This window comes from Alligator mississippiensis, chromosome 7, assembly GCF_030867095.1.
Source record: "Alligator mississippiensis isolate rAllMis1 chromosome 7, rAllMis1, whole genome shotgun sequence".
Classification (NCBI taxonomy): Eukaryota; Metazoa; Chordata; order Crocodylia; family Alligatoridae; genus Alligator; species Alligator mississippiensis.
Window position 1 is genome coordinate 4,729,076 of NC_081830.1, and position 23,823 is coordinate 4,752,898.

Here is a 23,823-nt window from a genome sequence, read left to right on the forward strand (position 1 = left end):
CATGTACATGTAGATAGAGTGTATAAGAAAGAGATTGAGAGAAACTGGAAGAGCCAGAGTTGAAATGAACTGTGTAGCAGTTGAACTATCCTTTCTGCTATGTGTGTCTGTGAATTACATCTATACCTTTATGTAAAAAAAAGCAGAGAAATGTTTCACTGGGGAGATAATTTCAAAGTGTGCATCTGCCGATAACCCAGGAGACATAATCTGTGCTGTACTCCATAGGGCTTTTCACTGGTGTAAGAGAGAGCCACAAACAGAGAAAACTGCAAAACCCAGCGGATTTTCTTGTTATTCCTATGTTGCTACAGTAGAAAATTGGACGTTAATAATCTCATTGTGGAAATGTACACACCAGACCAAAACCTGAAGACCTGGGGGCATCTGAACATTCAAAATTGTGTTGAGGGAGATTCATATTGGGGTTAAATGGGGCAAGGTTGAGGGACATCAGTAAACCAATGGGTGGGCATGGGTTGTGACAGGACATCCTTCTGTCCAATATTAGTATGTTTGAATTGCCCTCCTCTGAAGAAACAGCTTGAGTGCCTTGCTCAAGTCCCATTTCCAACTTTGCTTCCCTATGTGATGACAGGCAAGCCATGGAAAGAAAGTCATGTTGCACCTCCATCCTATTTCTCTTCCCTTTTGAACACATATCCTGTGTTGAAAATCAACTCTTCCTGCTTCTGGGGTGGAGCCATAAGACTCTCCTACTTTTGGACTTGATGCTGAAGATAAGAGATTAATTTAAAAAACAAACCTTGGGTATTTATCAATCAGCAGGGCTTTGTTAAACGCATCCTAGAGTACTCAAGGAATAAGATGAGGCAATTTTATATCTATTAGCTATTCTCTGAGAATTCATGGATGTCAGGTGAGATCTGCAATGACTAGAAAATAGCAAGGGTAGTGATCATCTTTAATAAAGGGAAGAAGAGGGATCTCAGGAATTATAGGCTGCTCAATTAAACCATAATACCTGGAAAAATCATGGCACACATCATCAAGAAATTTATTTGTAAGCACCTTGGGGGGAACAAGATGGTCAGGAACAGCCAACATGAATTGACCAAGAACAAGTCATGGCTGATTACTCTTATCTCCTTCTCTAACAAGGTGCCTAGGTTTGTGGATGGGAGGAGAGCAGTGGATGTGGTAAACCTTGATTACAGTCATGTTTTCAGTGAGGTCTCTCTCCCATGTCATTCTCATTTTGAAGCTAAGGAAATGCAGTCTAGACAAAAGTAAAGAAAGTGGACACAACTGTTGGGATCATGATGATTAAAGGGGAGTCACTAATGGCTTGATGTCCTAGAGATGGGAATGGGTTTCCCCAGGGATTAGTATTGGGAACAATACTGTTTTAATTTTCCCAAGAATGATTTGGTGGTGGGATTGAAAGCCAATTTGCAGATAACACCCAGCTGGATGGGAACTGTGTCCAGTTTTAGGCACTCTGTTTCAAGAAACAAATGGAGAAATTGGGAGGAGTCCAGCAGAGAACAATGAAAATAGTGAGAGGTCTGGGAAACTTAAGGGGAAATTTAGGTTGGAGATTAGAAAAATTTTAACCACCATAAGGGTGGTTATCCACTGGAACAGGCTACCCAGAATGATATTAATATCATGACCCTCCACACTTTAAGAATAAACAATAAATGATAAACAGCTAATATAGGAATATTAGGAATAGTGAGTTATTAATTAAACCACATACCCTTCTCAGAGGGTTCTAATGGGATTTGGCATCCTGCTGTTGCATTGTTGTATCACTAGGGTTAATCAGGAATATATATCCCATTTCCACCAGGGAAAGCAGTATGAGAAATGGAACAGAGGAGGAGAATTTAGGAATGAATCCAGGGATAGTAGTAGAGCTGCCGGTAGATGGTTTTCTTCAGTTTTCTTCACAAGCCAAGTCTGATATCAGTACTCAACCACGTGGTTGAGATTTGGGAAGCATTTGGATGAAATGGAAGGTTCTGTACATGTGCCTTCCAGGGTCAGATTATTACCACCACCATAATATATGGCTTTATCAGGGACATGATCAACCATGTGGCGGGCAAATGCTGTGTTGTTGCCAGTTGGGAATACTACAAATGGCACAGAGCTGTACTGAAGTGCTGTATGTCAACTGGTTTATTGGAACAAAGCCAGGTATTCTCCTGCACTGAAAGAGGATGAGAGCAAATGTCATGTTGATGCAACAACTATTACAGATATCTCCATGCCATACAATGGATCAGTGATCTAGCTGGTGGGTCAGAAGGCTTGGAGGGTGTGACTCATCGAAGTGACCGTGCACTAAGGCTGTGCGAAATAGCAGCATTCTGTTTCGACCGGTGTTTCGACCGAATAGCGTTCTGTTTTGAATTTTGTTTGGATTCGAAACAGCTGTTCCATCCCGTTCCATTGAAACAGTTTCACTGTTTTGACCCTGTTTCACCGTTTTGCCCGTAGGATATAATGGGGAGGGTCAAAACAGCCTGATTTGGATGAAACTTGCAGGCATGCTAGCCCCTGCTGAGAAAAAGTACATGTGTGTATGGAGCCTGTGGTCACTTAGCATCAGGATCAGAAGGAGCAGGTTTCCAGTCACTGTAATTACAAAAGTCAACAAGAGGGTGACAGCGAGGAAGTTCTTCAGCCACCATGCACTGGGGAACCCCACTAGAATGAATTCTGTCACCCCGGTCTGGTTTTCCATTGTGATGGTGTTCTCAAAGTTGGCTCTGAACAAAAGAAGAGAAATGTAAGCTTCTGTTAGGTTTGGGAAGTGGGTCATAAGTCAATGTCATTAAGGCTACATAGAATGATCCTGATTTATATATCTATATCTATATATATATAATCACCAGAGTTTTACAGGCCCACATCATGATGCTGCTTATGACATTCTGGTAGTGCGGTGTGCTGTTCGTGAAGCTGGCAAGGGAGACTTTTTCAGGAATGCTTTCCATAGAAAAGACTTCTCGAAACAATCATAGAGAAATAAGTATTATTTTGCCAAACATTCCAGGTTTCTGCAAAAAATAAGACCTTTTCCTCTAATAATGAAACGTTTTCAACAAAGTCACAACTTGTGTCTTTTTTTCAAAGAAAAAAAAAAACACACCAAAAGTCACCAGTTCTTATGGAGTGGCTTGTACAAACAAAATTAAGGATTAAGAAAAATAAAAAAAATAAAGGCATGTGCTGAAATATATATATTTGTTTGTTTGGTTTTCTTGGTGGGTGGGGAATGCCTACCTTGATAATTCATAGACTCCTCTGACAGTCATGGTCCCTTTTAGTTGCCTTTTAGTTCCTCCTCTTCCCTTTCCCACCCCCAAATAATGGGCTTTTATTAACTTTTAAACATCTTGGTTCTTGAAGCTGAAGGAATGAATTGATAAAAGCTTATATAGCCTAATCCGGCCAGAGATTTCTGGTGATACAGAACTCCTTAAAGCAACATCTAAAAGACTAAAGAGAGTTGAAATTTGAAGAACAAACTGGGGTTAAATAATGTGCTTTTATAAGGGAAGAGTTTATTTGGTGCCTTTCCTTTGAGACTGGGTGCCTTCCTAAAAGATACATGTTTAAGGCAATTGCTGGATATTTGGATGAGATATAATGATTTTGTATCCTCAAGCCAGTGTTCTCAAGGAATCCAAATAGACAGTATGACCTCATGTACCCTTAGTTTCCCTGGGGTAGTAAAGTAATAGCTGTTTTTCAAAAATTTAAGGATGTTCTGATCATTTCTTCTCTCTCCTCTGCTCTTCCCTAACTCTAATATAATTCAGGGTATAATTTTATGTTTCTGTGGCCCCCTCATGAAGCTGATAGTCTTGAAGGACTCTCTTTCTAGGACTGCTTTTGCTTATAAATCTGCAGGATTAGATAGACAGAACTGCTTAGTGGCTGGGTGGCCAGGGAAGAACTCAGGAAATTGGCCTGGACATTGCTATATTTTATGTAACCTTGGGCAAACTCTTTTCCTTCCACAAGCTTCCCTTTCTCTCTTCAGCCCATGATTGTCTTGTCTATCACAAAGGGGTTAAACCTCTGAGTGCTACTGAAAAATGTATAAGACATTGTAAACCATCTATTCACATCACTGACCTGCCACCAGCTCGAGCTTCAACAGGAAACTTTTTGCGTGGATGACAGATTTTTCTTGTGTCTGTTTCTGAAGAGTTGTCTGTTCTGCTTAGCTCAAGAGACAGAAATATTCTCTGTGATTTGGTTAAGACTGATACTGCTCCCTAAAGTGCGCTGTCTTTGCTCTCTATTTTTTATCCTGTTGAACAAAGAAAGCTGCCCTCTCTTGATTCACGAGGGAATAAGCAATATACCTCCTTCAACTGAATAAAAATATCAACATAATAAATCCACAATACAGTAACTCCCAGATTAAAAAGATAGCCATTAAAAGCAGAAATGAAAAGAGTAGTTATTTTTAAAAGACTTTCTCTTTCAGCGCAGTCTATTTTCCAAGCTGCCCTGCAAGAACAAATCTTCTCAGGCCCACAGAGAAATATTCTAAATATAAGTTGGGATGTTACTGACATCTGGTAGTGTTGTGTGTTCATTTAGATGGGTGTCAGGTTTTTTTAAAAACATAATGTTATTAGTTATGTCCCAGAGGGAAGAATCCTGAATCATGACCCAGCTCCTCAAGGGAACTAGGTTCAGAACCTGACACTGTTCAGCCTTCATAGTATACGATGGATCAAAGTTTCCTTTTCTGTGTAGATGGGTGTATCTTTGTTTATCTGGGTGGAGTTTTGTTTCTTTATATGGAAGTTGCTTCAGTCTTTGGCAAAGGGGATTTAATGACAAAGGGAGTAGAATAGATTTTTAGAATCAAAAACCCCATATGTTTTCCCCTAACTAAAATAATAATACTAAAAAAATCCTTGTACTCTGTCTTCGTAGTGGAAATGGACATAAAGACACTCCACAAATAATAGATCTGTTGTACGAAAAAAAAAAATAAAGTAGCATAGGATAGGATCCCAGGACTGACATGGCTGTTGATATGGGTCACAATGGACAGCTATATATAAAGGCAAATGTGCAGGTGGGAGAATAGGGGTGTAATGGTATTACCCTTTTTGAAGTTAAAGGACAGTCTTCCAGACACCAAATTAGCTTTTCACACACCTTTGGATTGTGCTACCGATGAAGTATGAATGAAAGTGGCTTTCATGGATTAGTCCCATTACCCTGAGTATTTAGGGCATTCCCCAAGAAACAAGAGACCCAAGTTTTATGGTCCCTTCACCATAAGGAAGGAATTTTTTATCCTGCAGCTCTCAGGCTTCCTAGGCCAACCCTCTAAACACAAAGCCCCAGGTCAACCATTAACCTAGCCAACCCACTTTTTAAAAGTGTAGCCACCATAGCTTGCATTCAATAGTCATTGAATTAAAGAGATGGGGAGCAGTTGGGAAATGTCTGCCCTCTTGGCTAGAGTCTAGGACCTGCTCCTTTTCAAAACCAGCAGCCCTTTGAGTCACCTATGCTCCAACCAGACCATCATCTCTTCACCTCACAAGTCTCCTGTTCTTGGCTGCTCAGTGCACCAGCTTCACAAAGGAAGCTGGAAAGCAGAGAAGTAAAGTCTCATGAGTGGTATAATGCTTATGGCACTGCACTGATAAGTCAAAGAGAGGCAGATTCAAACCCATTTGTCCTGAAGTCTGCCTAGAACCCAGGTTCTTTGCTTTCTAGGGAGACTGCAGTAATCACTTGACTTAAGGAGAGAGCTTCTTGTATCCAGCATCTAAAAGTGGTATGTTCTTCCTGGGAAAATGTTGTGACTTCCATATGCCAGTAGATGTGCACGTGCCCAGCCAGTGTGTAACCTACTGTTAATGGATAGTAGCCATGTTGATGCTTGTGTGTCCCTACTGGATGGGTAATAGAATCGCAAAATGGGAATGAGTGCCCAAAAAGCCACCTTTGCAACTAAGAAGTCACCACATGGGGCTCAAAACATAATAGAATTTGTCCAGCAGGGAGCTCTAGGTCAGTGCAAATCCAGGTCTGGTGTAGCAGTTAAAGAGGCATAAAATGTGCAGATCATCACAGATGGGCTCTAGCAGAACGATGTTTGGTAAATGAGGAATGACAATCCAGTAGATCACAGAGAACTCACAATATTATGTAGGGAGAGGGAGAGGAAGAGGGCAAGTGTGGAAAGGATAGGGCTGGACTAACAGAAAAGTATTCCTATTTTCCCTGTTCTCAGAATCACTAATGCATTGTGCCTCTGTCTCCAAAGAGTGTTCTCTCCAGGTTTGGAGCAGATGCCTGAAAGGATGTTTGAGAGCATCTTTAGAAGTATGTCAACAGTTAGCAAAATCTCCAGGAAAGATACATTCCCCAGATGCACACGTGTGAAAGAGATGTTTGATTGTATCAAGACCAGAAGGGGAAGGTTTCTAGTCCATGTAAGCACAACGACCAGGAAGAGGATAACAAAGAGGGTAACTCACAAGCTGTATGTATTAGGGAACCCCACCAGAATGAACTCTGTCACTTTGGTTTGGATTTTCATTCCTACCACTTTTTTTTTTTTTTAAGATCCCAAAATGCCTTATGTAATTGAGGGGAACAAAATCATATCTCATGAAAATGTAATTAATCATTCTGGTATGCATTAAAAATATATGTAACAGCTGCAAAGGCTTGCTTGGCTGCAAGCCGAGTGGGTGAGCTGTGTCTAAGAACTTTGCAAGAAAGGTGGCAAAAATTTGCAGAGGGCACAATAGCTTTTCCAAACAGAAGGTATGCTGTGCACAATGCATACTTTTTACTGGAGAATTTGAACAGTATCCAGAGCCCCCATTGCAAACTCTGAGCTCTGATTGTCTACTATGGGGCCATAAAAGCTGGAGGGAGGGAAAACCAGCTAGAGGGAGAAGCTGCAGGAGAGCTACACTGGCTTGAAGAGAGGGGCAGAAACTCAGCCTCTCCTTCCCCCCCAGGCAGAGGGAACAAAGCTGAAGCTTGCTGGGGAGCAGAGTTCAGGACAGAGGAGAGTCTGAGTCATCCCAGGAGAAGCTGATGTCCCACTTGGATTGGAGCTGTGCCATCAGGGACACAGGTGCCCAGGGAAATAGTGGGGAGAGGTTGGTAAGCTAGCTGGGAGCTGGGAGAAGTTGCCTGGTCAGGGACGTGCAGAGGGAAGTTCTCTGTTTGGGCTGGAAAGGATTGTACTGCAGTGACAGAGGCCTACAGAGAGAATCCCCTGTCTACATGTGGGGGTGCTGGGAGAGAGAGACCCTCCCTAACCTGTGTGGGTGTGGGAGGGGACACTTAACCTCTAGTGTTTTCAGGTGGTCTATTTTTCAGAAGGAAACTAAAGAAAAGAAGCCTGTTACTTGCAGCGGCTGATTGAAGACTTGCTTTTTGCTGAGTTACCAAGAAGAGCAAAGAGTCCACTTCCCCTGCAGCAGCAGAAGCCTGGCCTCTGCCACCCGGTGGTGGATCATATGTATTGCCATTTATTGTTATGGAAGGGGAGTGTGACCAGAGGCTATGGGAGGGAAACTGTTTTAAAGTGTTATAACCAGAGCAATGTAATCATTGAGGTTGTTTGATGCAAGTGGGACCACCCAGCGTGGTGGAATTATTTATCTATTGTTGCAGTTGTAAATTCTATTCAAATTGTTGGTTTTATTATTAACTATTGATCTTACATACATATATGTATATGTATATATATGTGTGTGTGTGTGTGTGTGTATAATATTTCTTATTAATCATTTCTTTTCTGTATATAGTTGTGTATAAAAAAGAAACCGATTTGTTCATGGGACATAAAGTAAATTCTTGGACAGTGAGGGTGAGGGACACACCTCTCCATGGGACACATCAGTCAGCAGACCTACCTCAGGGGGGTTCCCAGGGCTACTGGCCCCCTTGAGGAACTAGAATTCGGCATATCGCCTAGCCTAGCATGCCGGTGAGTGTCACACACATTTTTAATAAAATACATTCACCAGCTCTAGTTTTATCTTGAATACATTATATGGATTACTTTATATCTTTTAATATCATGTCTAAACAAAAATCATTAAAGAAAAATGATTTCTACAGTTTATAACATCCTTTACAAGCCAGCTTTCTCACAGTGTGCTCCACTTCTTTCAACAGGCAAACTACAGTATAAGTATGGCCCTAGACAGGTAAGATAGCCCAAAGTTTGGATAATTAGAACAGGATTTAGGAAAAGCCATCTGCCACTGTTCCACTCTGTGACTTTGGACAAGCTCTGTCACTTCGAGAAATATAGAAAAGGAGGACTGGAAGGAACCTCAGGAAGTCATCTAGACTAGTTTATTGCTCAAAGCAGGAATAACCTTATCCATAAAAGTATTGTCTAACCTATTCCTAAAACTGCACAAACAACCCTGTTGCACAGTGACAAGACACATAGCCCAAAGGCAGCAAGAACACTTTAACCTGCCACAGGTAAGGCAAGGGGGATGAGGGCACTGTCAATGTCCCACCATGTTTAGGGTAGTAAAATAAACTTAAAAGTTGCAAGAAAGAGGATGAGTGTCATAGGGTTGTAGTTGATGGGGTTGGAAGGGATCTGAGCATATCATCAAGTCTGACCCCTGCCATGGGCAGGAAAGAGTACTGGGGTCAAGCAAACCTGGCTAGGTGATTATCTAGCCTCCTTTTGAAGACCCCCACGGTAGGAAAGTGCACCACTTCCCTTGGAAGTTGGTTCCAGATCCTAGCTGTCCTGACAGTTAAGTAGTGCTTCCTGATATCTAACTTGAATCCAGTCTCAGTCAATTTATGGCCATTATTCCTTGTTACTCCCGGTAGTGCTCAGGGGAACAGGGACTCTCCCATTGCATTCTGGTCCCCCTTGGCCAGTTCATAGATGGCCACCAGATCCCCGTTCAGCCTTCTCTTGTGGAGGCTGAACAGGTTCAGATCGTAGTGGGGAGGCTACAGGTGTCATTGTTTTCCTTCATGCCTCATGCTTGTCTTTTCTTTCAGAATGGGTCTAATCTAATCTGGAACCTCTAAGTCTTACTGATATACAGATAAAACATGATATGACTTTGCTGCATATCATCAAATTACTACAGGGTGCAGGTCTGAATTAAAATTTGGTATGGCTTATTCTGGATTTTTTTTTTATTTCAGCTTCTGATGAGTTGTATGTAGCTTCTTTCTCAATATATGCTTTCATATTTCTTTGTAACTCTGTGTAACTATATACATATATGGAAATGTTGGTAAAATAAGATCTTAAAAACTCTACTCCTAAAAAAGTATTTTCTTGACTGTTAATGGGAAAATGGTCTGTCATTCTGTCTGTCCATTTTATATGCTGTTCTATGAATTGTCAGTAATCCCTTGATTCAAGGATGATTTCTATTATGGCTCATTGATGGGTCCTGAGGTGACTTGAGAGTCCAATTCTTGAGCCACAGATCAATCTGCAGAAATTGCAGGGTTTTTTTCTGCAAGGGAGAGTAGGTTGTAAATTGGGATTACTTTCTTTTCCTTTTCTTTCCTCCATTATATCTTCCCTGATTTGAGGGCAAAACACTTTATGCATGTCCTTTCACAGGATCTGATGAAGTGAGTTTGGACTCAAAGGCTACATCCAGATAAACACGGCTGTGTGGGATGTAGCACCACAGACACATCTGCAGCTCCATATACCTCACATTCAGTTGTTCTCTGTGTTGCTATGCGGGGTAGGGGGTTGGTGATTTTTGTTTTGGGTTTGTTTTTTTTTACCTCTGGAAATCCAGGGGTCTGCCACTCAAAACCAGAGCCTGGCTGCCTAGAACCACACTCCAGCTCCCAGCCAGGCTCTGTGTGGCAGGTTCACCACTTCTGCAGCCCCACAAGGCCCCCAGGATCCCCTGTAAGGCTGCTGGCCCCAGCCTCCGCTACCCCACCCAAGGTAATTTGCCATGCACCAGAGAGCACATGGCACAGGCATTCCCTGGCAGCACAAGGTGTGCTAATTGTCCCCAGAAAACCAAATGTCCATGCATGTGTGGATGAGACCAAAAGTTTGTGACATACTTATACCCTGTGGTTAGTCTAAAATGCAAATGTACCCTGCCTTCTTCTATGTAACCCTTTACATACAACATGCACTCTGTGTGTGTGTGTGCGTGTGTGTGTGTGTGTGTGTGTGTGTGTGTAAAGAACAGCTAAAGGCAAGGTCTGAGAAGCATTGGCAGTCCAGTTCAGTGACAATCAACAGCTGGAATAGTATGAGGGCATGGGTTACAATGTAGGGACATCTACCATATCTGTATTCCTGTGCGAAGCAGGTACCAAGCTGAGAATAAGAGGATGGCTTTTGGACTGAATTGAGAGGTATTGACAAGGGTAGTGTGGAGTGCATCCCAGGACGGGGATTGCTGTGGGGTGCACATCTGGAGGTTTGGTGTCATCAGAAATCTAGCTTCAGGACTGTTTGTTTTTTGGAGCACTTGTCTCAGAAATGACAGGTGCAGGTTCAAATTCCAGGGTCACAGAATCTAGGTCTCTGGATACCTGGACATGTGGCCTCGAGTACTAAAGTCCTGGGCAAAAAGTTTGGAGGGTGCTTCATCATTAACAAATTATTTTTGGAAGAGACCAATTCTCCTCTACCACAAGTGAAACTAAACAGTTTGTGTTGCTAAATATCACCGTTATATTATACATACAAAAGTGCTGTTCAGATACACAAAGGTAAAAATAGTATTTAGGCCTTAGTCTCACAATGCCCATAAAATGAATACTTCACATCATTTATGCCTTTTGTGCCTAGAACAGATTGTGTCTGTTCATATGCATTTATTAGCTGGCTAAATCAGTATCCACCTGGTTGATAGGAACCAGTAGGCTTTGATATAGTCTTCTCTTAGTACTACTAAATAGTTATCCCCATCCGACTGTCCTCATGCTAGAAATAATGGGTAAAAAATATCTTGAAATAAATTACATGAAATGGGTAGTTTGTTCATCACACAGTCTTCTTTGGTATTGTGAAAGTCCCAGTCTGCTTGACTAAGGAATGAAAAATGTAATATAACACCAATAGGGTTTGAGGGAAATCAGTTGAACTATACCAATTTATATATGTGAAGGGTCTTGAAGCTTTTTTCCTTCTACTGCAAGGGCTTCTGGAATATTTTATATTTAAAGAAATACCAAATACATGGAATTAATAAAAAAACAAACAAACCTACTTTGCTGGTAAACTGTAGTGACATAGATGAAAACCCAGTGACTTGTTAATATGGTTCTTCTGTATCCCATCTTCATAGACTAAATTATTATTTAAAACCATCAGAGAAGTCAGATGCTCAATAAATGCTATTAATACTTTTGATTTTAAGGGACAGTTAGGACATTTTCCAGCAATTAAGCATTTGGTTATACCATTCAAATCAATACACACTTAGAAATGCATTAGGACGCTGGGGTTTTCACATAGGAAAATAGAGAAAAATAAAATTGAATCACAGGAATGGTGGAATATCAGGCAATAATAATTAATCTCTTTTCTTCCTTTTCCTCCTTTCTTGCTTTCCTGCTCACAAGAGGCATGCTTAATATAACAATTCCTCTATAAGTGTCAGTTGGATAAACAAGGGAAGGTGTTCAAATACAATGGTAGTCGAAGTGAACACAAGCATCTAGCTAGTTTTCTATACACTTTACAGTCCATTCATCCAACTCATACTTCCTTAGCTGGTTGGAGAGAATGTTGTGGAAGACTATCAAAAGCCTTGTTAAAGTTTAGGTATATCACATCAACTGCTCTCCCTGCATCCACCGAGCCAGTCATCTCATCGTGGAAGACAATCAGGTTTGTCAGGAATGACTTGTTCTTGGTGAGTGCACATGGATTGTTCTTAATCATCTTCTTATCCTCCAAGAGCTTAGAAATGGATTCTTTAAGGACCTGCTCCATAATTTTTCCAGGGACTGAGGTGAGGCTGACTGGTCTGTATTTCCTCACCTCCTCCTTCCTCCCTTTCTTAAAGATGGACACTTGATTTGCCCTTTTCCAATCACCCAGAACCTCTCCTGATTGCCACAGGTTTTGAAAGATAATAGCCAGTGGCTCTGTAATCACAGTGGCCAACTCTTTCCACACCCTCAAGGTGCATCACATCCAGCCCCATGGACTTGTACACATCCAGCTTTTCTAAGTAGTCCATAACCTGTTCTTTCACCCTCTTGGCTGCTCACCTTCTCCCCAAACTATGCTGCCAGGTACAGTCTGGAGCTGACCTTACCTATGAAGACAAGTAAAAAAGGCATTGACTACTTCAGCCTTTTCCACATCATCTGTCACTTGCCAACCCCCGCCGCCCCCCCGGCCCTCTTTCAGCATGGGATGCACAATTTGCCTGATTTTCCTCTTGTTGCTAACATACTTGTACAAACCCATCTTGTTAACCATCACATCCCTTCCTAGCTGCAACTCCAGTTGCATTTTGGCTTTCCTGATTTCATCTTGGTGTGCCCAAGCAATACTCTTATACTCCCTAGTAATTTTTCCAAGTTTCCACTTCTTTTAAGATTCCTTTTTGTGTTTTAGCTCACTGCAGTGTTCCCTGCAAAACCAAGCTGGTCTTCTTCTATACATGCTAGTCTTTTCTATACATTGTGATAGTTCACTCCTGCACCATCAGTAAGGTTTATTTAAAATACAGCCATCTCTCTGGACTCCTTTCCCCCATTCTGAGTTAATGGCTATTGTTAGGATGAATGCTAGGTCTAAGGCCAAAGATTAGAGTTAAATTCAAGGTTAGGGTCAGTTCCATAGTCTTCGTTCAGCTCCTGTGATGCATCAGTATACAATAATATGTGGATTCACCTGAATGATCTTCATACAGTTGCAGGTGTTCAGGTCAAGGTTGTACTTACGATTTGCTTTAGGGTTAGGATTTAGATTATATAGTAGTAAATTTGAATGGTAAGGGATAGGAGTGACTAGCAGGTATTGTTAGAATCAAGCATCAGGCATAAACTTAAAGTACAAGTATTTGGGATCAAGTTAAGGGTTATCACATAGGCAACAGAGTAAAATTAAAGCATTAGTGTTAGGTGGTACGGTCAGATGCTTAGTCTTGTTCTTGATCCCATGATTTTCTTGTCTGGAGTTGTATTCCCAAATCATCCTGAGGTTCTTCATGCTACATTGGCAACCAGATGGGGTTTGGACCGTAGGATAATGTTCATTCTATGGAGTTGGCTCAGCATCTGAAAGTGTCTTTCAGTGCTCTTTACAATTCACCTAACACCCCTCACACTACTCCGGAAGTGGGATGCAGTGTCCCTCAGCACCTCCTTGACCTGCTGGTTCCTTAGCGTGTAGATGAAAGGGTTGAGCAAGTGGGTGAGGACAGCAGTCTGCAGGGTCACTGCCTTCTTGAAGCCAAAGGAGAATTGTTTGTTGGGGACTATGTACATGAAGATAGCACTGCCATAGAAGACAGAGGCCACTGTAATGTGGGAAGCGCAAGTGGAGAAGGCCTTTTTCCTGCCCGTGGTAGAGGGGATGTGAAGGATGGTGGTAATGATGTAGATATAGGATACGACAGTAAGTAGAAGAGAACTCAGGAGAACTACAGTAGACAGTGAGAATTCAATGAGCTCCAGCAGATAAGTGTCAGCACAAGAGAGCTTGATGAGTGGCTCCAGGTCACAGAAGAAATGATCAATGACATTTGGCCCACAAAAGGGAAGCTGGGAGATGATGATGATAGGGGAGAGGACGGAGAAGAAACCTCCAACCCAAGACACCAGAGCTAACCATAAAGACATCCGCAGACTCATGATGGTGGAGTATCGCAGAGGGAGGCAGATGGCCACATAGCGGTCCAATGACATGACAGCCAAGAGGATGAACTCAGTGGTGCCAAAGAAGAAGTAGAAGTAACATTGAGCAATGCAACCAGAGACTGAGATGGTCTTTTTCCAGGACAAGAAATCCCACATCATTTTTGGGGCAATGGCTGTTGCCACCATGATGTCGAGGAAGGAGAGGTTGCAGAGGAAAAAGTACATGGGGCTGTGGAGGCGGTGGTCAACCCAAGTGATTGAAATAATGACCACATTCCCAGTTATTGTCAATATGTAGATTATGAGCAGCAGCATGAAGAAAACAACCTCCAGTTCCCACACCACAGAGAAGCCGAGAAGGACAAATTCAGTCACCATGCTGCTACGGTTGACAATCAGCATATCGGTTTCTGCTTCCTCGGCTTGGTGGGAAACAAAATGAATGTAAATTAATCAGTGATTTAAAATGAGGAAGTTTAATATTTCTCTAATGAAAAACTGTTGACCCACATGTTTCAGAGGGCTACAGAGAGGATATTTAACAAAACCTGTTAGTGCTAGATAGATAGATAGATAGATAGATAGATAGATAGATAGATAGATCTCCATCTGCCTATAAACACTATACCCTAGGATCGATCAATCGATCCTAGGGTATAGTGTTATATAGGCAGATGGAGAGAGACACATACGCCCAGAAGTAAATGGCATTTCATATCTAGCTAGCCAGAAAGACAATTCACCTTAAGGGAAAATAGGGAATAAGGTCTTTCAAGAAGGAAACTCCCTATGTCCACATGGAAGGCTACTAAATAAATTGCATGAATACTAGGTACACAATCTTAAAACCCAAATCAAAGAACAAACAAGCAAATCATAATTCATTCATCCTTATTTATGAGCTTGCAGAAGGTCAAGAACTGTGCAGTGATCTGTGAGGCTCTATATGTGCAGCCTGTAATATGGGAAAACCTCACTCCTTGCAGTTAAGACTTGAATTTCTCATCGAACAGTCCACTGTGGAAATGTTGATAGCAGAATGAACTCGTAACACTTTTATCAGGAGAAGAGCAGAGGTTTGGAGTTATGTACTTAGGAAGTGAGGCCAGGGAACAAGGAGTCTGACACTCTTTGAAAGAACATGGGCAGGAGCTCGTCAGAGAGGGTCATGTTATTCAGGCATGTCAGAGATTATTCTTGAACCCTTGCATGCATACAACCCCAATGAGATGAACAGCCAGCAATCCCCTATGAGGGATGCTGAAGCATCTGCTTCCTCTACCTTATTCTTGAGTGGTCATGCAATGGACATGTATAGAAGGTGCCATTAGTCCACAGACCTCTGACACCTGAGAGCTTCAGGAAATGAACAAGGAGGTTGTGGGGTGTGGCAGAGGAGATTTATAATTAGGATGAAATGGGTAGTTTTAATAGTGTACATATAAGAAGCATTCACATATTGTGCTCTTTGCAATTAACAGAGGTAACATACAGCTCTTAAATAAATGAGTGTTAAATAGCTATTTGACTTTGTATTTTTCTAGCTGTCTACATAATTTTATCCTGTGTACCTAGACTCCAAAATAATTGTAGCTCATTAATTCCTGTGCTACAAGGCAAGAATTGACTGATACCTAAGATACCTTATGAAGAAACCTACCATATAAACAGGTTTTTCTAGTGTCCCCAGAAGATTTTCTTACAACTTGATTTGAAGTACCTACTGCTGAACACTGACACAGGCAGAGAGATTGAGCAAAATCAACTTGTACTCCAAACCAAGCTGAAAATTAATATATTCCCGAAGATGAAAAAATAGCTGTCCACATGGTCCTTGTATTTTGAAAGAGTAATGCTCCAGGAGTGGATATTTTTGCTGGTTTCCTTCTAATTTAAATGCCAGTGCTAGAGGGGTATAGGTTTAGATAGAAAGACAGAGAAAGAGATAGAGATAGTGAGAATTTGAGAAAGGAAGAGATGAAGAGACCTTTCAGCTGCTACATTTCTCTGAATAGCAACATTAAATAATGAACAGCTTTTATTACCTGGAACAAATATACATCACATCTGCATGATCAGTTGACTGCATACATCTAACAACACTCAAAGGACCAAGCAAAGAATATGCTGCAGACAGATTCCCAGAAGACTATACTTGCTGCTTAGCATCAACTGTAAGCAGTTGTCTTCTCTAAGCACTAACTCTCTATGTGAACCCAGGCAAGTAACTTTTGTCATAGTCACAGAGATGGGTAGAAATCTATTCAGTTTCTGGTTTCACCCACTGTATATCATCTGGCATCAGGTATTCTTCCCATGATTTTCTAGTTCCCACATTCAGCTTTGGACTTTTTTCCTAGTCATACCCTGTCTGGTACTATGGGGGCTCTGGGCAGAATTCAATATCATTCACATGCTCAAAGGACATGTGATTGCCATGTTTTGGCCCTTACATAGAATTTGAGTTCTTCTTCCATTTTCACACAGCTAACGAGCAGACACAGTAGCTGCACCCTGACTAGGTAGGCATGTGTACATACCTGAACATAACTCCTGATAAGACCTAGCAGGAGGAGGCACCTGCCATGCGTTCATTTTTAGGACATTCATGTGGGAAGTGGGAACAGGTTTTTGGTCTACTATTAGTCTACAATTGGTCCACAATTTGGAGCCTGTAGCTCTCTGACTTGCCAGCTCAATGCTTTAACCAGGATGCAGGTCAAGCATTATCCAATGCCCTCTCCATCCCTCCTCTTGAAGATTAGTCACCTTTTAAGGTAGGCCAACTTTGAAATGAAAAGCTTATGGGCAGAATCCTATTTCATCTTATATACCTAAATAGTGGTATGGTGTGGTCTGCAGAGCAGGTGGCTGCTCCTGTAACTCCCCATTGCCAAATCATGGATCAGCCCCTGCATATATTTAGATATGGTGAGAATGATGTTTCCTGTTGAAATATTTTGTCTAATAGAGAAAAATATATGGGCATGATAGCATCAGTTTCTTGAAGGCTTATCAAATTCAATGAGGAAAAAATAAATCCATGTGGAAAAAATAAATTCATAAGAAAAATATTTTTATGATATTCTGCTTGGAAAAAAATCATTATTTCATTATAAAATAAAAAGTTCATTTTAAATATTATTTATGTTCAAATAGGTGGGTTTCTTACATTATTTATGACAAACATACTTTCACATGGCATTTTGTGACAGGTCTCATCAAGTCATGTATTTACATTTCATAAGACATTATACAGCAATTAAGAGAAGCCATTATTTCATTTTATGTTGTTTTAACATAATTGATAGCAATTGATACTAAATATCTATTGTAAGATTTTATTTTTATTAGATCAAAAAAGCGTTTCTTCATGTTGCATTCAATTATTTGAAACCCTGACACCTCAATAAGAAAAGAAAGGGTACCTACTATATAAGTTAGAACATTAGCTGCCTTAAATATCCTAGAAAAAAGTAATTCCAAACTAACAGTTTTTGATCTCTACAGAAATTATCAAGCTATTTCCACTCAGAAAATATTCAGAATTTTCAGAATTTTGTTTTTTATGAGCAATTTTGGAAGGAAAATACTCTTTTCAAGTTTAATTAACTTAAAAGCATTTTTTTTTGAAAAAATCTAGTTGGTCTAATAAAAGATATCACCTCTACCATGAGTTCTTATTTCAAATCTCAAAATTATGACTTTTCCTTTCAAATAGGAAGTATTTGATATAACCAGCCCTAGGATTTATGTGTTTAGTTTTCATTTGAGAATGATTATTTTCCATCCTTCCCAAAATGAAAAAAAAAATGAGTATGGCTACTCTTGCAGAAACCAAAAACAGGAGCTAGGTACAGTTATCTCTTACCATTGTGATACAATAACAGTCAGGATAAAACAATAGGTAGTCTGTAACAAGCATTGCTAAGTCCAAGGTACTACTTTTAATTTCTTAGACTGTGAGTACCTTCTTTTTGATACAAGGAAGCCTTAAGGGACTGAACTTTCCATTTCTCAGGGTGAAAATGAAAGGGTTCAGGAGTGATGTGACCACTGTCGTTAATACAGTCACTGTTTTCTGGACATCCAGGGAGCGCCCTTGGCTAGACATGGAGTACAGGAAGATGGCACTACCATAAAAAATTGAGGCCACAGTAATATGAGAGGTACATGTAGAAAATGACTTCTGTGTCCCTGTGGCTGAAGGGATGTGCAGGATCATGGTGATAATGTAAATGTAGGACACCAAAGTGATCTGAGGACAGTGAGCTGAGCAATACGACTGTGGAAAGGATATATGCAAGAGCTAAGGGAAAATGTGAGTCAATGCAGCAGAACTAGTGTGGCATAGTCACAGAAGAAGTGGTCTATCATGTTGGGGCCACAGAATGGCAAGCCTGTTAACAGGATAATAGAGAAAAGTGTAGCGAGGAACCCACCTACCCAAAACCCATGATGAGGAGGGTGCAGATATGTCCACTCATGGTGATGGAATAATGGAAAGGATGACAGATTGCAACATAACGGTCAAAAGACATGACAGCAATGAGGACAAATTCAGTGGTGCCAAGGAAGAAGAAGAAGTATCACTGAGCAAGGCAGCCCCAGTAGATGACTTTGTCTTCAGACAGCAGGTTCTTTAGCGTGAGAGGGAAAATGAAGAGGACCTCGAGGATGGAGAGGTTGCAGAGGAAGAAGTACATGGGAGTGTGAAGCTGATGGTTTGTACGCACCAGGACAGTGATGAGTATGTTTTCAGTCAGAGTCAATAGAAAGACAGCCAGCAGCACCATAAAAGTTGGGATCTCCAGGGACTGAGGCAGGGAGAAACCCAACAGGACAAATTCTACCATACAGCTATCGTTGCTTCTCAGGATGGCATCATTCATACCCTAAGAAACGAAAAATCACATCATTGTTTTACACAAAAACCCCTTTTTGCCTTTTTTGTGATTGTTTGTCTGCCTGTCTGTCTACCTAATCTTCTTTAAAAAATCTCATCCATAATGTAAATCAGCAAAGAAACCTAACGTATGAACAGGGCATTCTGCAGTTTTCTTGGTTAAGGATTTTTGCACTTCCCTTTACACAGAAGCTTGCACCTAACACCACTGCAGACAGGATCCTGGGGCAAATGTTCCCCCAGGTCTGATTTTTGATGTAGGTGTCTATGGTCCTCTTGTATGAAACTAGAATTCAACACACACCACTGATTTTTAAAAATATTTTTGCAATAATTTGGATATTTCTCATGGCTACCTAGTCATTTAGAGGCCAGTGCTAGAGGAAAATACAGATATGCAGATATACAGACAGATACAACATTTTGAAAGAAATGAGAGATCCAGGGACCTATTCTGCATCAAACAGTAGATACCAGGAGTGAAAAATTACTTTTATTTTATACTCTGGAATTAGTTTATATTGAGTCTGTGTGACATACTGAGTATTTGCATCTAACAACTGCCCAAAGACTCCATGATGAATTGATCACAGAGAGACTTCCTAAGGACAATAATTCAAGAAAAAGTAGGAGAGGAGAAGATGACAAAGTTCTACTATGGCTACCATTCCAGTATTGCTTTCTATTATTATTTATTACTATTATTAGTGTTACAGTATTGTATCAAATAATAATTAGTCACAATGGCTTCCCTCTTTACCTTCTGGATACCAACCTTCCATCCATCCATGTATTGGTTTTCTCTTTTCTGGGGTTTTGTGGACTGATTGTCTGTAATAGAAGAGTTTTTTGAAACTCTGGGTCATTCTTGTTAGATTTAAATTAATTGCCAAAATTCATTCATGTGCCTGGGTCCCAGGGGCCTAACTCACACAGACTACCAAGACTAAGACTTCAAAGTTCTGGGGGTCTCTAGTGCCTAGGGCTTATTGAGAATGGGCTATCATGAATTGAGTGAGACCAGTTGACCTATAAAAGAAAAGCCCCCAAGCCACTTACTGAGAGCTAGAATGACTGAGGGTTTTCTTCCAGGGCTGGCACAGGAGAAAGGAGCTCAATGTGGGAAACTAGCTTGGAAAAGGGGATACATCTTGGACTGTAGAACAAACAGAGACAGCACGGACCCCAAAGGGACACAGCTGCCTGGACCTGATATGAACTTCCTTAAGTATGACTTAACCATCCTGACTCAGGCACTCAGCTTGCTGTATTACAGTCAAGCAATAAAGAATGGGTTGCTTAAGAAACGCCAGCTGCCTCACTGCTTTTCACTTCTGGTTGTACTCCTTCCCTTACAGGCATGAAGGGAAAAAGACCACAGGCATGTTTTTACCAAAAGCCCTGGTGTCAAAACTGTGGGGTTGTCCTCATCAAAAGCTTAGCCTGGTCTGACTTCAAGAAGTATGACCAAAAGACTGTGGGTCAATCAAAAATCACCACGTACAATATTTCACAGTGAGGGATGGTGGAGCCAGGGGCAGGGGGGAGCAGGCATCTACATGTGGGGGAGCATGGGTTCTTTGTCAGGACAGAGTGGCAATAGCAAAACTTAATGGCTGTAAAGTTAACCAAATAGGCATCATTGGACCTTAATAGTTGTTATGTCTCTTGTCCTAGTCTTTTAACTATGCCTTGATGTTCTTGAAAATAGTACTATTGGGATCAAGACTTTATGAGAAAACCCACAATCCATCCTCTTTGTAATTCCCTTCATAGAGGAAGACTGCAAGATTCGAATCATGCTTGACCAGTGTGCCAAGGCAGAACTTACAGGTATCTCCACTTTGGCTTTGCATTGACTGAAATATTGCTACACCTAAAACATGAGTGCCTCTCCCCCGTGGTAGAGTGATCCAAAAAGGCAGGACTAAGTGTATGGAGAGAGTTAGGAACCTCTGAGAGTGAATTTTAGCCCCTGGGCACCGATCAGATTCATAGATTCATTGATTGTAAGGGGCTGAAAGGGACCTCGGAAGATCATTGGGTCCAGCCCCCTGCACCAGACAAGAAAGACAGCTGGGGTCAGGTAGCCCCAGCGAGGTGACTGTCCAGTCTCCTCTTGAAGATTTCCAGGGTAGGAGATTGCACCACCTCTGCGGGGAGCTCATTCCACAGTCTGGGGTTCTTGGATTGTGCCATAGGAAATACTGAACACAGTGGGGGATTTGAACCCCAAACAATGCTCTGGAGGTACCTAATGGATTGTGAACCTCTGAGAATTTTAAGTGGTGTTTAGAAGTGGAGCCCCTTTCTGGAAGTGGGCTCTAGCTCAGACTGGATACTCAGACTGAAACTAAATGTATAACCAAATGAATTTGGGTATTTACATGGTTTTGGGTCTAATGAAGTCAAGTTGATCTGGACCATTTTCTCTGATTTCCATGCCTAAGTTCCATCTAAGTCCAGATGACTGGTTTGGAAAAGTAATTTAGACATCTCACCCCAACTGATTTCAATCACTGGAAAGTCATTCACTCGTTTCCATCACACAAACATGATGTTGCTACTTATAGTACTGCATCTTACAAGTAATCTGGTGGAAGTCACAACACTTCCCCCATGGGGGGGGTCCACAGAAGGAAATCAAGTTTTTTTCCTTGAGGTCATGCAGGATGCTAGTGGCTTTCAAGGATCCAAGCCAGCACTTTTACCATTAAGCCATATTTTTCTCTCCCCTAGGAAGGAGGTGCTTAGATTTATTAGAAAATTATACAACCCCCTGCAAGGAAGCAGGCTCGTTACTCCTAAATTGTCCCTGAAAAATGCTTATCACAACTCTTCTTGATAACCTCCAGTGAACGAAATTCCACCGTTCCCTGGGCCACGTAATCCATAACTATGCTTTTCTAACAGTAAGGAAGATTTTTTTTCAAATGTCTATTCTAAATGTACTTGGCTGAAGCCATTGCTTCATGACTTTTTATGGGACTCTTCGGTTCTGCTGCACAAACATGAATAGGTAGTTTCTTACTGATTTCTTGTTTTGATTTCTTGTTAACTGGACATGCACCTAAATCCTTTGCAAGTATCAGGTGCAAATTGTTAGCACCTTCTGCTCCTATAACACCTATCTCAGATCAGATTGAACTAAACACAGGAACAAGTTGTTTATGACTTCAAAAATTCTCTCCCCCACTCCCGCTAGTTTAAATATATATATATTTAAATAGCAATGCTTTTAGGTAAATGCTTTTGTTCAGAATTTCAGGTGCTGATGTTCAGAAGGGGAAAAAAATCCCTGTTCCTGTATCCCAGTGGGTGCATCTACATGTGATGTTTCACTGCAGAGTTGACTAATTAACTGCACAGTAAAGTGTCACCATCTACATGTATGCCCCTATTAGGCCAGAGTAAATTAATTAATTCCACCATAGGATATTACTGCCCAACACAAGTGCTATCCTATGGCAAAGTTATTTACTATACTGCAGTGCACATGTAGGTGGTTACTGGGGCTGGCTGGGGCACGAGGGTGCTACAGTGTGGGGTCTGCCTGCCAGCTAGCCCCACGCTGAAGCAACCTCATGCCTTAGTCAGCCCCTCCATGGCATGTTGAGCTGGGGTGGAGGGTAGTTGCAGGCTGATCCTCTTGGCCCACTGCTAGGTGAGGCTGTGCTGCCCCAGCTCAATGTGCAGCAGTCCCAGGTACATGTTCATATGCTGCACCCGGGAGCAATAAACTCTGGTGAGAACTGTAATAGAGTTTATTGCATCACATTAATATAACGTGTAGATATGCCCAGTCAGACCCAAAGCTGATAACACAAGTCATTCAGAGCTGGTAGAAATGTTCTGGTCAAAATCTTTGGAGAAAGCCCTCTAATACATAGCGGGGGAAGGGGGGTGGTGAATTCTACTTAATTTCAATGCAATTTTAGACATTTACATTTTAAAACATTTACACATTGAACACATTTAGATTTTTAAAACAAGTCCTTTTTCATTTGTCAAATCTTTTCAGAAGCAAACATTTTGAAATATGTTACTCATTTAAAAAAGAGAAGTTATATTAGAGTGTCATATCATGTTACATCATGACATATTTATACTATGCACTACTAAGGATATCCTATTTTACAACATAATATAGTGAGTTATATCCTATCTTCATTACTACTTCTTAAAAATTTTATCATGTAATCTTATGGTTGAAGAATTCTCTTCCATTATTTATTGTATTATGTTGTCATAACCCATAGGAAATAGTACATAGTACACAAGGGATTACTTAGATCAGCAGGCTTGATTGTGTCCTAATAAAATAAACTAATACGTTGGCACAAGACACTGGAAAAAAAGCATGCACTGTACATATTAAAAGAGTAGAATTTTAACTACTCAAGGTAAAAATCTAAGATATTAATGAAAAAACCCAACTTCTCTCTGGAAAACTTAAATATATTTTTGAAAAACCACATTACCCAGTATAAACAGAATATTAGGAAACATCTTGCAGGGGAAAAAAATCTAGAAATGGAATAGGAAGAAAAATCTCAGCACGGTGACTTGTCTTGTGAACTGGGAGGTCTGCTCTAAATGCAGTGATCTCTGGATTGAGTCTTCAAGTGCAAAAATTAGCCTTACACAAGGAAGGACATGAATCCCAACATTGGAGGTAGATAATTTTGCAGGACACAAACAGGGGATAGCGATGCACTTACCACATATACTGTATGCTCATGATATGCTCATGCTCATGATACAATGATGCCAAAGGACCCCTTAGATATTACCAAGGGCAGTGTTTAGAGCTCAGAGTATTAGGGTTTGAATATCCCCTTCCTCAGGGATGTTTGCAGGGCTTCCTTTACCTTTTGATTCTTCAGGGTATAAATGAAAGGGTTCAGCAATGGTGTAAGCACTGATGTTAGCATGGCCACTGCCTTCTGGACTGCAGGGGAGCGCTCTTGGCTGGGCAAGGAGTACATGAAGATGGTGCTGCCATAGAAGATGGAAGCCACGGTGATGTGAGAGGCACAGGTGGAGAAAGCCTTCTGCCTTCCGGTGGCCGAGGGGATGTG

The 23,823-nt window shown here is 41.1% G+C and overlaps 1 protein-coding gene across 1 annotated transcript; it reads right to left on the bottom strand.

Annotated features, from left to right (window-relative positions):
- Positions 1-13,284: 13,284 nt before the first annotated feature.
- LOC106740504 (olfactory receptor 6M1) lies at positions 13,285-14,238 on the bottom strand. The gene has a single exon (XM_059731363.1). It carries the CDS (start codon positions 14,236-14,238, stop codon positions 13,285-13,287), a length of 954 nt encoding a protein of 317 aa, XP_059587346.1.
- Positions 14,239-23,823: the final 9,585 nt, after the last annotated feature.